The 14,735-nt window shown below is 43.2% G+C and overlaps 1 protein-coding gene across 1 annotated transcript in view; it reads left to right on the top strand.

Annotated features, from left to right (window-relative positions):
• Positions 1–5,474, top strand: part of LOC311232538 (envoplakin-like) — a 37,513-nt gene extending 32,039 nt beyond the window's left edge. Inside the window, 4 exon segments of the mRNA XM_084319372.1 lie at positions 122–2,855; positions 2,858–2,995; positions 2,998–3,107; positions 3,110–5,474. Of these exon segments, the coding sequence (XP_084175498.1) occupies positions 122–2,855; positions 2,858–2,995; positions 2,998–3,107; positions 3,110–3,397 (3,270 nt within the window). The 3' untranslated portion in view covers positions 3,398–5,474.
• The last annotated feature ends 9,261 nt before the right edge of the window (positions 5,475–14,735 follow it).

Genomic DNA, 14,735 nt, shown 5'->3' with positions numbered 1-14,735 from the left:
TGACCCATCTACTGGGTCCATGACAATTATATATAATCATATCTTATAATATTTTGACAATATATTAATTTAGTTGTTCATTCCTTTTGATATTCATTGTACATATATTTTCTTTTTGCAGAATGAAGAGAAAGTTCAACAAGTGCAGCTGGAAAGGCAGCAAGCAAATGCCACTGAGGTAGATGGTTTGAAGAAAGATTTGGAGGGGGAGAAAGATAGGCTTTCCCATGTTGAGACAGACCTGAAAACATTCACAGACAGGTTCCTGTCACTGAAGAGTCGTAGAGGAGTGGAACGGATTGAAGAGAAAGAAGTCGTGCAGTACTACCGTGACCCTAAACTGGAGAGCAATTTGGATGCATTTCAAAGAACACTGCATGAAGAGGCTCTGAAGGGCAGCACCACCCAGGGTGAGATTGAGCTGGTCAACAAGAAAATCACAATCCTGGAAGATACCCTCAAAAACATCCCACCACCCAAATTTGTGACCAGAGAGGTGACAGAGTTCGAGAGAGATCCACAGCTGGATATCGAGGCAGCCAAGTTGGAAGATGATATCCCAAAGATAAAAGATGACATTCGACTGAGCGACGGGTGGATAATTCAGATGAAGACGGAGGTTACCTTTCTTGAGCAGAAAAAGCCCCCTATCAAGGAAAAGGTGGTAAAGAAGGAGGTTGTGAAAGTGGAGAAGGATCCAGAAATGCTGAAAGCAGTGCAAACATTTGAGAAGGACATTTCTGACGAGGGCACTAAGAGCAAGCTACTCAATGATGAAATCTTCCAGATGAGGAGCCAAATAACTGCTCTGGAGAGAATCATTCCTAGTATACAGCCTAAGATCATCACTAAGGAAGTAAAAAAGATAGAACAAGACCCTGAGCTGATCTATGAGTCCAAGAAGATTCGATCAGGCCTTGAGGATGAAAAGATTGAAAATAACACTCTAACCAAATCGCTTTCAGACCTCCAAAGTCACTACCGTGAGGTACAGGACTGGAAGCCAAGAATAGAAGTAAAGGAAATTGTTAATGAGATCTACCGGATAGACCCAGACACAGAGGTGGAGATAAAGCGTCTGAAGACAGACATACAAGACGCGGGCAAGCTGAGCTCTGATCTTGAAAAACAGATCCCCTTGGTCACATCTGATCTGGATGTCAAACGATCAGAGAAGCCCAAAGTGGAGCTGAAGGAAGTGGTCCAAGAGGTGGTGAAAGAGGAAAGAAGCCCCGAGAATGAGAGAGAGATTCGGAGGCTAAATGACCAACTGAATAATCTGCACAGCACTTACAGCTCCATTGAGGACAAGCTGAGACTCCTCAGGAAAGAGAGAGATGAATGGAAGGCTGAAAAGTCCAAGGTAGAGACCAGGATCATCAACAGAGAAGTCATCAAGTATGAAGATGATCCGCTCCTGGAGAAAGAAGCTGACCGCATGAGAAGGGAGGTTCGTGAGGAGGCACAGGTTCGGCGCACCACAGAGGAGATGGTGTTTGACTTGCAAAACAAATACATCCTGCTGGAAAGGGAGAAACCAGAGGAGAAAGTGGTTGTACAGGAGGTGGTGCGCCTACAGAAGGACCCCAGGCAGATGGTAGAGCATGAGAAACTGGGCAGAGACTTTGATGAAGAAGTAAAGACCCGTCGCCAGCTAGAGCTGGAGTTGCAGCAGCTGAAAATCAAGATGGAGATTAAAGAGAGTTTTCTGGCACAGAGTGATGAGCATCAAAAGAAAATGCAAGCAGAGGCTGAATTGAAAGAAATAAAACTGTGCATCAGAGAGCTAGAGAATGCCCCAGCTCCTATTGAGGAGAACATCATCGTAGAGGAAGTTCTCAAAGTTGAGAGAGACCCAGAAATTGAGAGGATGACAAAAGACCTTTACTCAGACATGGAGAAAGAAACAAATGACATCCTTCGTCTCCAAAGAGACATCAGAAACACCAATGTCAAGGTCGAGATCCTACAAAAGGAGAAAACGGGTGAGAAGACGATATATATGGAGGTTGTTCGTGTCGAGAAGGACCAGGCTGTAGAAGCAGAGAGGGAGAGCCTGAGGGAACAGGTATCCAAGGAGAAATTTTCCAGGCAGGACCTGGAGGATGAAATAAAACGCCTCTCTGACAAAATCAACCTTCTGAGGACCACGCAATCCAGCAGTTCCAGAGACGAGACCAGCCTCGTTTTGAACAGAGACTCCCTAAAGAGAGAGAGGGACAACCTCAGTCGTGAACTCAAGACCCTCGAGGCTCAGAAGCATGACATTTGCCTGTCGCTTCAGCAACAGTCCAGGCTGATGAGCGAGAGAACACAGAAAAACAAGCAGAGGAGCATCAAAATGGAGTCAGGCGTGCAACGTCTAGAGAAAGATATCCTAGATGAGAAGGACAAGATCCATGAAAGAGACAGTGACATCGGAGATCTTAAGCTGAGCCTGGGGAAAGAAGAGCTTGTGGAGACAAGAACCAAGGAGACAACGACCAAAATCTCAATTTTGGATCCGGAAACGGGCAAAGACATGTCTCCGCATGATGCCTTCCTACAGGGCTTGATCAGTCGCCAACAGTGCATCCACCTAATGGAGCTGGGGTCTGACTGGGAGGAAATTACCTCCATAGGGCCTGATGGTGAGACATCGATACTGCAGGATTGCAAGAGTGGCAAGCAGTACCCAATCAAGGATGCCCTGAGGGGTGGCAGGCTAACGCAATATGACCTGCAAAAGTACAAAGATGGCAAAATGTCTATATCAGAATTTGCCCTGCTGGTCACTGGAGAAAATAAGGAGCAAAATGGTCATTCTGTCACCCCAAAGTCTACCTCTCCTGTGAAATCAGCCACTCCTACAATCGCCCCACCAAAGCAACTGAAATCAATCATGGAATAATGGATACAAATACAGACACATGCTATACAATACATAGTACCATGATGCAGAAACTGATTGATAACACCACGGCCCAAAGGCTTCTGGAGGCTCTGGCAGCAACAGGATCATTAATACCAACAACAAAGAGAGATACCCAGTCCACAGGGCAGCAGAGATGGGCCTGATTGAGAGCAGTCAACTACAGAGGCTACTCAATGCCCAGAAGGCCTTCTGGGCACTGGTGTTGAGGACCCCATGACCAAGGAACTTCTGTCTGTTGGAGAAGCTGTCCCGAAAGGGTGGATGCCCAAGGACACCGCCATTCGCTACATGCAGGCACAACACCTGACAGGAAGGCTTGTGAATCTCAACACTGGCAAGCGAGTGAACACCATCGATGCCATTGGGGCCAATATGATTGACACCATGATGAGGGAGCTTCAGACTGACATAAATTACGCCAAAGAGATTATGGACCCGCTCACACAGGAGAGAATCAGCTACAAGCAAGCTATGGATCGCTAACCCTGTGAGGCCCTTATTTGCAAAATTACAACATCACTTTTAGCTTATTAAAAAAAGTCTGTAAATGTTTATTTTTTTAGTACATTTACATAGTCAATGGGTCCTGTTTTTCAGCCTCACAGTGCTATTGGGTAGTAACTGTGTTTATAGGTCCCACATTCTGGCCTCTGAAGTTGCTCATGTCAATTTAGCACACACACCACACCTTTACAAGACCTGGTTATTAACCAATCAAACATGTGATCACTTTTAATCAGTTCATTGTGTATTTTGTTATTGCTTTTACTATTATGTTGGATTGTGTTGTACTGTGTTTTACTTTGAATGCTTCTGTTCTAGGTGTATGGTCGGTCTTATAACATCTTGCCAAAAGGACTACAGTTGCGAATTAGCCAGCTGGCTAAAACTGACACATTTACAGAAATGTTCATTAATGTGTACTGTCCTTTTTTAAATAAACTGAAACTGAATTTAATTTGGGCCTTACATGGAGATAGACCCACAGTCAGGTTTAATAATGCTGCCTACCTCCTCTAAAGAGTTACACCCCTGGGTACACTCCTCATGCTAATAGATACCCAAGATGTTATGACATGTTTACTTCATGCTTAGAGGGTATCACGGTTATCACGGTCTCTGGGGTGATTAATGAGATATATCAGATTAATGACATTAGATTGTACAAACAAAATTTTTTACTCAGGAAAAGTCTGAATGCTCACTGTCCAGACGGAATTATTGATGTCGCTTTTGTTTACTAAACTTGATGTGGGCATATATATTTTTTGATCTAATGAAAGAAAAAGAAAAAAATATTAAGTTTCATTAAACAATTATTTGTATCCATTCTGAAATAAAAAGGTAAATAAAAAGGTACTATGTGAAAATGTCTACATGCTTATACTGTATATACACAAATGTAGTATCAGTAACTTTAAAGGGGAATTTCGCCACCCTTTGAGGATTTCCTCAAATTTTCTCAACGCATGCTATATTGATTTTGTATATATACATATCAAGTGGCAAAGTCTATTAAAATATTATTCAGACTATGAAAATGAAGCTCTTTTCAACTAACGTTGTTCACCTTGTCGGCTAGAACCAGATGAACAAAACGGTCTGGAGGCTAGCGCTAGCTAGCTAGCTAACTTAGCTATTGAATAAAAAAATCACCAGCTGGAATTTCACCATCTTTGTCTATGATTATCAGCACTACAACTATTTTAGTTTCAAGGCAGCTCCATAGAAGCTTTATAATAATAATGCATGACCTCTTTAGAGACGTCTTTATTCGGCATGCAACAACATGGGACATGCACTGGGCGGCACACACACACACAGGATTACACACACACATACAGGTCGCCGATGCGATTGAGCTCTGCGCTTAAGCCCCTCTCCCTACCCTTGGACCCCTCTCCCCCTCCAGCTTAAATTAAACATTCTAAACCACTCCATTCTCCTGTGCCTTTGTTCCGCTCGTGGGTTCTAGAAACGCCCCCCATAACAAGACAAAAGTATTGTTGATGTAGCTAGCTAACGTTAGTAATACCATTACTAGTAGTAGTATGCTGGCTGTGGTAACGGTTAACGTTACTAGCTTTTATCTAGGTGGACATTTTCACATAGTACCTTTTTATTTACCTTTAAAACATGTAAAAAGGTAAGAACTAATGTAAAAGCTAGATGTGTTTAAATTTTGGGAGTTAAATTGTGGAATATCCTTAGTGACGGGTTGAAGTTGAGTACTTCTCAGGGGAGATTTAAAAAGGCATTAAAGGATAAAATAATTCAGGAGTACAGTTGAGTAAAACATCAAAAAAGAAATCCCTTTAAAAAAAATTATATCTTGCAGCATATTTAAAGTTTTTCTTTCTTATATTAAAGTATATTTAGTTTTTAAGAATTGTAAAGGATAGGCAAAAATAAGCATGTGCTTCAGCCTATTCCTTTTTTCGGTCATTGAGTTTGGATTTTGTGTGAGCTTACTTTGAATGTACATTTGTGATATTTTTTATTAAAAAAAATGTATGTCCACACAAGTGTGTTTTTGATTGATCTGTAAACAAAGACCGAAAATAAACTATTCATCATCATCAAGAGTAATGTGTTTACACAAGTATTAAGAAACCATGACATTACATTTGATAATTATTTCCCATTGTAGGAGAAAATGAAAAGATACTGAAGGACATTGTAACTGTTAACAGTAGGCATCTATCTGCATGTCGAGTCTAATGGCAAGGCAAGTTTATTATTGAGTCTAAATATGTCATGTGAATAAAATAGCTAAATATGAGACAGAGATCCTGTTTACAGTTATTCCATCACGGACAGGAAGAACATAATGGATAAAATTATGAACTTGTAAGGTTCCTCTCATCCTTTCACGATTCATGAGTCCAGGTGTCTGTAACAAAGCCATCTCCATCATCCAGGACCACAACCACCCGGAACACCAGCTGTTCTCCCACCTGCGATCCGGTCGCCGGTACCGCTGCATACGAACAAACACAAACCGGTACAAGAACAGTTTCTACCAGGCAGTACGCCTGATGAACAGTTAATCCGCTCATTACTGGACTCAGCTACAATGCTCAGCCACTTTACTGCACCCTTGTGCATCAATATAATGTGCAATTATTTTTTACTTGTCGAAATGTGTACTTATTTTCATTTACTTATACTTAGTGGTACTATGTTATTGCACAGACAGAGTATTATATTTTATATATATAATATAATAATATATATATATACCTCCTTTTTTATTCCTTTATGCTGTGGAGCAAACGGAGAGTAAGAATTCCATTGTACTTGTTGCATATGGCAAATAAAACTATTATTATTTTATTTGAATCTGAATCTTTTAAATTGATCTCCACCAAAAATATCTACTGTAGTGTTTGTAGGAACAAATGGCAACTACAACACACTGCGTTTAACAACCCACGCCCACCAAAAGGCCCATGGCGTGTAGGAAATCAGCTGTGAGCAGGGGCTGTGCCACTTGTGCCAAAACAAAATCCTAAGGGAAATGGCGTCCACTGAATCACAGGGTCACCTGCTTCTTGCCTTAGCTAAGTATCAAGCTGCTATTAGCGGCATCCAGCGCAGGGCTGTTCTACCCCGCTCCGACCTCATCGGGTGACATGGGGAGGACGCTCACCAGAGCGCCCATGTCCACCAGGAAAACGGCATCCTAAAGATGTGTTCCTGACCAATAGTGGGCAGTCCGAGTGGGTGGCACCCACAGCGTTCACCGAGAGCCTGGCCCTCACATGTCTGTGTGGCTGTAGGACAGGCGGCAGCCCTTCTGACAGGAATGATGGAAGTGGCAATAGGCCCAGACACAGTAGCCCCTTGTGTGGCGGAGTGAAAAATAAAGTCTTCCATGGGCGTATGTCACAGGTTGACATTACAGTTTAGATTAGATTAGATTCACTTTATTGTCATTACACTAGGGGTGTAACTATGCATCGACGCATCGAAAAGCATCGATCCTAATGTGATGATTTTTTTTTATTGTTTTTTATTGACCTATAGTCTATTCATGCTGAGTCAATCAGTTCCCCCAGCCACATTTGTGTATTCAAAATATTTTGGGGAATTAACTGATAGAAAATTAATCGAATCGAATCAAATCGTGGTCAAATGAAGAGATTTCATGATGCATTGAATCGTTGCCTGAAGAATCGTAATCGAATTGAATCGTTGTGAGGTCGCATCGTTACACCCCTACATTACACAGTACAAGACAAGTGCAACGAAATTGTGTGCGTCTAACCAGGATGTGACAATCAACATTTAGTTGCAATGAAACACAGTATATAGCAATCTGTACAGTAAAGTGCAATGGCTAGCACAATGTGCAATGGTAAGAAGGATCTACACAAGCTATGGGCTATATACACAGGATATACAGTGAGGTGCAGTGGGATATGTAAACAGAATATGCAGAGTAGTGAAATGGTAAGCTCAGTGCAATGTACTACAGCTCTAAGCTATAGGGATATATGTACAGTAAATACAGTAAATATATATACAGTAAATAAAGGCAGTAAAACAGCATGATCTATGCCCAAACACAGTTGCAACTGGGTGGGCTAGGCAGATTGAGACAGAGTAGTGTTTTGATTCAGTAGTCTGACAGCTGAGGGGAAGAACCTTGACAGTCAGAAGGGGGGGATATGTGAGATTGCTGTTCATTGACTATAGTTCAGCTTTCAACACCATAGTCCCCACCAGACTGGTTGACAAGCTGATTGATCTGGGTCTGAACACCGCCCTGAGTGCCTGGATCCTGGACTTTCAGACCGACAGGCCCCAGGCGGTCAGGGTGGGTGGACTGGACACACCTCCAACTCAATCTCCCTGAGCATCGGGTCCCCCGAGGGCTGTGTTCTCAGTCCTCTGCTGTACTCACTGTACACACATGACTGTGTGGCCAGGTTCAGCTCCAACTCCATAGTGAAGTTTGCGGACGACACGTGGTGGTGGGGCTGATCTCTAACAATGACGAGAAGGCCTACTGGGAGGAGGTTGATGTACTGACACGTTGGTGGCGGGATAACAGCCTACTCCTGAACATAGGTAAAACCAAGGAGCTGATCGTGGATTTTAGGAGAGTACAGCAGGGGACACACAAGCCACTGTGGATAAATGGGCCTATCGTAGACAGGGTGAGCAGTTTTAAGTACCTGGGAGTACACATCACAGTGGACCTGACATGGTCAACTCACATAGCCACTGTGGTAAAAAAGGCGAAACAGCGCCTCTACCACCTGAGACAATTAAGGAAGTTCTATCAGGGAAGATACTCCACTCCTTCTATTCCGGGGCTGTAGAGAGCATTCTGACTGAGAACATCACTGCCTCGTTTGGAAACAGCACGGCCCAGGATAGGAAGGCCCTACAGAGAGTGGTGCGCTCAGCAGAATGGACTACGGGTATTGCACTACCACCCCTGCAGGACTTATACAATAGGAGGTGCAAATCCAGAGCCTGTAGAATAATGAAGGACCCTCACCACCCCAATAACAGCCTGTTCAAGCTGCTGTGGTCAAGCTGCTATGCACTCGCACACACACAAACGCATCACAGGTCACTTTAAACACACAAGAAAAGGACACTTTAAGGAAGGAAAAGGACACTTTAAGAAAAGAACTTGTTGTGATTGTTGTATAGTATAGTTAGTAGGGCTGTCCCTGACTAAGGATTTGTATAGTCGATTTGTAGTCACCAAAATTAGCTGATAGTCGACTGTTAGTCGACTATGAAAAAAAATAATATATATATATATATATATATTTTTTTTTATCATTCCATTTGGGCTGTGGGGGTGCTTAATGTCTGAAGGAGTCGACGGAAGGCTTCTTGTTCTCTGCGAAAGCATGCAATTGGTCCACTGATGGATACATGTTGATATTTGTCTAGTCTAGTGTGTTCATTAGATGGGTGAAATCCTCTTTCAGTGCCTCTGTGCCTGTTTTCTTAGGCAGTTAGCCTCTGGTATGCGTGCCATTAGCGTTAGCCACGCTTCTAGGCCTCTTTTCTTTTGGAAAGTGATAAAAAGAAATGTGTAGTGTGGCAGTCGACTTCGGCTCCTTTAGATCGATTAGTCGACTATTCGACTAATAGGGGTCAGCTCTAATAGTTAGTAACAGCAAGTATAGCATAGGGACATAGAAGAAAAAGTGCACATTGTATAGGAATGTACATAGGATCCAGTGCCTTTAAGCGATTTATTAACATGTCTATTTACCATATCTATTCTAGTTATCTTTTTATTATTATTACTATTGTATTACTGTATGTATGTGATGAATAAAATTCTTAAATCTTGAAGAAGCTATTTGTGGTCCTGTTGGTTCTGCCTGGGAGGCTAGTTTAGATTAGGGACATTAGTTTAGATTAGATTCAAATGTATTGTCATTATACAGCACAAGTACAGTACAATGAAAAGAAGTTTGACATCTAACCAAAGTGCAAATTAACAATAAAATGCAATAGCAATATACAATTTACAGGTGATTAAACTGGAGTATGTGTACTACTGAGTAATAATGCTAATCAGATGTACGTACAGTGTTATAATATTATTAATTATGTACAGTGATACAGGTATAAAGTTCTATACAGACTTATGCTAGTAAGTCATACTGGTCAGCGGTATCACTAGTACAAGTAGGTAAGAAATATGTACAGATATAGATATAGTATCTACAGGTATGTAAAAACGAGTATATGCAGCCTGGATTCGGCTGTCCTAACTGGGATGGGTAGTTCATTCCACCATTGTGGGGCAAGGACTGAGAATAGGCGGCTTCTCTTTGATGACCCTCCGGGAGCTTGGATAGGAGTAGGTCTGAGGCGGCCAGAAGATGCAGAGCGTAGGGGTCTTGAGGGTGTGTAGTTAGAGACCATTGACCGGAGGTAGGCGGGAGCGGTTCCCTTTGCTGCACGGTATGCTAGGTCGAGGGCCTTGAAGCGGATACGTGCAGCAATGGGGAGCCAGTGCAGGTCCCTAAGAAGTGGGGTGACATGGGCCGACTTCGGTAGGTTTGATATCAGGCGGGCCGCTGCGTTTTGAATGAGTTGAAGAGGCTTGGTGGCAGTGGCCGGGAGGCCAGCTAGCAGTGCGTTGCAGTAGTCGAGGCGGGAGATGACTGTTGATTGGACGAGGAGTTGGGTGGCTTCTTTTGTCAGGAAGGGGCGTATCCTTCTGACGTTACTCAGGAGGAATCTGCAGGTTCTGGTTGTCGCTGCGATGTGAGCAGAGAAGTTCAACTGGTCGTCAAGGACAACACCAAGGTTCTTGGCGGTCGGGGACGCGGTCACAGCTGCATTCTCGACTGTGATGGAGAAGTCGGTCAGGGGGGAGGATTTGGCCGGCAGGTGGAGCAATTCTGTTTTGCTTAGGTTCAGTTTGAGGTGGTTGGTCGTCATCCAGGCGGAGATGTCGGACAGACAGGCCGAGATCCGCTCAGAGACGTGGATATCTGAGGGAGGGAAGGAGAGGAAGAGTTGAGTATCATCGGCATAACAATGATATGAGAAGCCATGAGACGTGATAATGTTACCCAGTGATTTAGTGTAGAGGGAGAAGAGAAGGGGTCCTAGGACCGAGCCCTGGGGGACACCCGTCCGGAGGGGGCGGGTGGCCGACAGAGTCCCTCTCCATGACACTTGGTAGGAGCGGTCGTTGAGGTATGATGTCAGCCATGTCAGCGCAGATCCAGCCACTCCCATTCCTGTGAGGGCCGTGAGGAGGATCTGATGGTTGACTGTGTCGAAGGCTGCAGATAGATCTAGGAGAATCAGGACAGAGGAGAGGCCTTTCGCTTTTGCTAAGTGAAGTGCCTCTGTGACCGCAATGAGGGCCGTTTCTGTGGAGTGGCCAGTCCGGAAGCCAGACTGATTGGGGTCTAGGAGGTCATTCTGTAAGAGATAAGCAGTAAGTTGGTTGGATACAGCACGTTCAAGTGTTTTAGAAAGAAAGGAGAGAAGAGAGACAGGACGATAGTTGGCTATGACGGTGGGGTTCAGGGTTGGTTTTTTTATGAGGGGCGTGACTCTGGCTTGTTTTAGGGAGGTGGGGACCACCCCCGAGTTGAGTGAGGAGTTGATGGTTGCAGTTAGGAATGGGAGGATGTCCGGTGCTATGGTCTGGAGGAGTGGGGAGGGTAGCTGGTCCAGCTGGCATGTTATGTACAGATGTGCACAGTATTTACAGCATTATTGTACATGCTATCATAGTTATATAATATGGGTTATATGCATATATATAAATAGGATTATATGCAGGTATATTCAAACAGATAAATATATACTGTATATGGTAAATATAAATATATAAATATGGTCTATACAGCATTATTGTACATGCTACAATATAGGTTATATGGGTAGACTATAGTTACAGTGTACGGCAGTTGTAGATAGTGAAGGCAGTAGGCAGGTATAAATTGAGTTCCCTACTGTAATATAAAAACTGTTCTTTTAACGTGCACCTTTTTTTTTCTCACTGAATCACTTTCTTAAAAGAAATTTGGTTTAAAATATACAGAGACTGTGCATATTAAGGAACATTACTGTAAAGATGCCAGTTTAGCCAGCAAATTTTCAACCGTAGTCTCTGGGGCAGGTGTCATGAGCACAGTAGAATAATTAAAACATAGTAGGAATCAGTAGGTTACAAGCCTGCTGATAAAATACATTACAATACATTCAAATACATTACAACCCCTCAGTGAAAATGGTCGCACACTTGACCATCTCTCAACCAAGATTTTAAGTTTGATTTAAATTAAAATATTAAATGTATCTTTCCTACTCCCTGAGCCGTGTTGGAAGACTGTTCCAGGTGTGGGCTGCTCTCACAGAAAAGGCTGCCCGACTAAAAGCAGACCTCCTGTTTGGAACTACACAGTCCCCTCTAACTACAGACCTGGTATGTCTGTCAGCAGATGCTTTCTGTTTTATAAAAGTACAGAGAGGGGGAGGAGCCAAGCCATGTAGGATCTTATAGGTAAGGCAGGCATCTTTGAATTTAACAAAATTGTCCCAGCTCAGTATATTCTGATTAGTTATATTAGAATATACAAATGATACAATTTGTACAATATGATATATTTGTCACAGCCTGATGGTAAACTACCTGTACAGATCTTAGTGTTGTACAGGAGGCTTGTGTCCAGCTAGTCAGACAGTATGACAAATGTGACATAATTAATAATAGCATTAAAATACAGCGCTGCTGCTTTTGTTGACAGAGTTTCTGATGTGACGGAAGTTTGATAAGTGAAACTATGCGTTGTTTACTACTGATTTGATTTGTTTTTTAAATGTAAGATTGGAGTCCATTTTTATCCCGAGATATTTATATTCGGACACGACTGTCAACTTTTCTCCTCCGACATAAACATCAGGTGAAACAGTATTCATCAACCGCTTTGTGAAAAACATGTAAACAGTTTTCTTGGTGTTTAAATGCAGACATGAGTTAGTCAACCATTCAGTGACCGATGTCATCGCTGCTGTTAACTTGTTTGCAGCTTGCTGCTTGGTTGCTGCATGAACATAAATTACCATATCATCAAGTCAAGTCAAGTCAAGAGTTTTATTTGTCACGGCATACGAGTATACAATGAAATGCGGGTGGTCTTGCCCGCAATGATGTGCATAGTACAATAGTAATAACATAATAGAATCCAATAGAACGACATTGTGCAATAAAACAAGTAAACAGAGTAAGGCATATCGGTATATGTACATAAGTTATTTACAGAGCATGGTAGGACATGCTAGGTCCTGCGGTAGTGCAATACACTGTTAGCTACGGATGAAGCACTGGGTCTTTATGTACATGCTATATTATACAATCTCAAGTTATACTATACTATTCTTAAAGTGACCTTTCCTTAGTGGCCATAAGTGTGGGCGTGTGCAGCATGAGTGTGTGCTTGCTCATGTTAAAGTGGCTGCTAGTGTGTGAGCGTGTACAGTGTGTGTGTCGTGTGTGTGCTCATGTGTGCTTGTGTGTGGAGAGTTCAGTGTTCAAGGCTCTGATGGCCTGGGGGAAGAAGCTGAGCCGAAGTCTCTCTGTCCTAGTAGCTGGTGTTCGCAGGCGTCTGCCTGACCTCAGCAGCATGAACAGGCTGTTGTTGGGGTGGTGAGGGTCTTTCATTATTCTGCAGGCTCTGGATTTGCACCTCTTGTTGTATAGAACCTGCAGGGGTGGTAGTGCAATACCCGTGGTACGCTCGGCTGAGCGCACCACTCTCTGTAGGGCATACATCTGGATGTCAGACTCATTGCATACAGATGGAAGATCATTAATGTAGAGACTAAACAACAACGGTCCCAATATAGATCCCTGGGGGACACCAAAACCACAGGTAAGGGCAGAGGCTAGCTCACCATTTGCCCTTGCTCTCTGAGTTCTACCTTCAAGATAAGACTTCATAGGGCGGCTAGGTGGTGTAGTGGGCAAGGCGCTCGCCACCAATGCAGGAGATGCTGGGTTCGAGCCCAGCTCTCCACATTGCTATCAGCTTGGCTGATCGTTCATACTAATACAATTGGCAGTATTAGGGGGTGGGAAGCTGATGGGTGGGGATCGGACGTTGTGGACAGCGACTCCTACGGGTCGGTTGGTGCGCCTGCGCAGCGGAATCAGGAAGCGACGGGGGCGGCGTGCCCGCCAAACGCAGACCTCCGCCGCTGAGAGATCGCGCTGTGCAGGTGAAAAGATGCAACGGCTGCTTCCTCGAGTACCGGAGGGGACACGTGATGTAAGGCTTCGTTCACATTGCAGCCGGCTTGTGGGAGGCATGGCCTAACAACGTTCGAGACAGGGGAGGGTAGAATTGGACAATACGAAATTGGGATGGGAGAAAAATAGAAAAATGGGAGAAAAAGTAGATAAAAAAAAAGATAAGACTTCATGTACAGTATGTGATGGTATTAGGGGAGAAGTTGTACTGAGAAAGCTTGGTGAGCAGGACACCATGATTCACAGTGTCAAAGGCTTTCTTTAGATCTAAAAATGCGGCTGCAACAACTCCCCCCTTATCAAGCTTAGATATAATATTCTCCAAGAGGAAGCAGATTGCAGTCTGTTGAATGTTTCAACCTAAAACCAAACTGCATGGGGTGCAATCCGACAGAGCTGGTGCTAAGGTGACTTGTCAGTTGTTCTGCTATACGTTTCTCTGCTATTTTGGTCATAACAGGTCATTAATTGGTTACTTCAGAGGATTTACCTGCTTTGTAGATGGGGGTTATTAGCTTCCTTCCATGCTCCTGGAAAAACCTCTTCACTATAGGATCTATTTATGATAGTTGATATTGGTCCAGATAAGCGTTCATTAAATGTTTTTATTAGCATAGTGTTTAGACCATACACACCCTTGGCTTTGGAGTTCTTCAAGGAATTAATAATTGTTGTCACTTTTGTTACAGATTTTGATCCACTGGAGACACTCATATTAGTAGGGGAGCTCTGTTGCAGAGTCTGCACTGACTTTACAAAATAGGAATTAAAGCTTGTTGCAATTTGAGGTCCATCCTGTGTAATATTGCCATTCACCCCCCCGTGTGTTTCCCTGTCAGCTTATTCAAGTTCTCCGAAATCAATTTGGAGTCTCCCTTTGCTTGGTCAATGATATTAATAAAATAATTGGCCTTTTCTTTCCTTATTTCTCTTGCCACCTTATTTCGCAGTTCAATAAACCTTAATTTATTAGTGGTCAGTTTTGATTTTATGGCTACTTTCAGTGTCGCATCACGCTCCCTATTCATTTTAAGTAAATCACCTCCTATCCATAGAACAGAG

The sequence above is a fragment of the Notolepis coatsorum genome, assembly GCF_963971535.1.
Source record: "Notolepis coatsorum genome assembly, chromosome: 7".
NCBI classification, from domain to species: Eukaryota; Metazoa; Chordata; class Actinopteri; order Aulopiformes; family Paralepididae; genus Notolepis; species Notolepis coatsorum.
The sequence above is the reverse complement of the archived record's forward strand: the minus strand, read 5'-3'. Positions and strand labels throughout refer to the sequence as shown.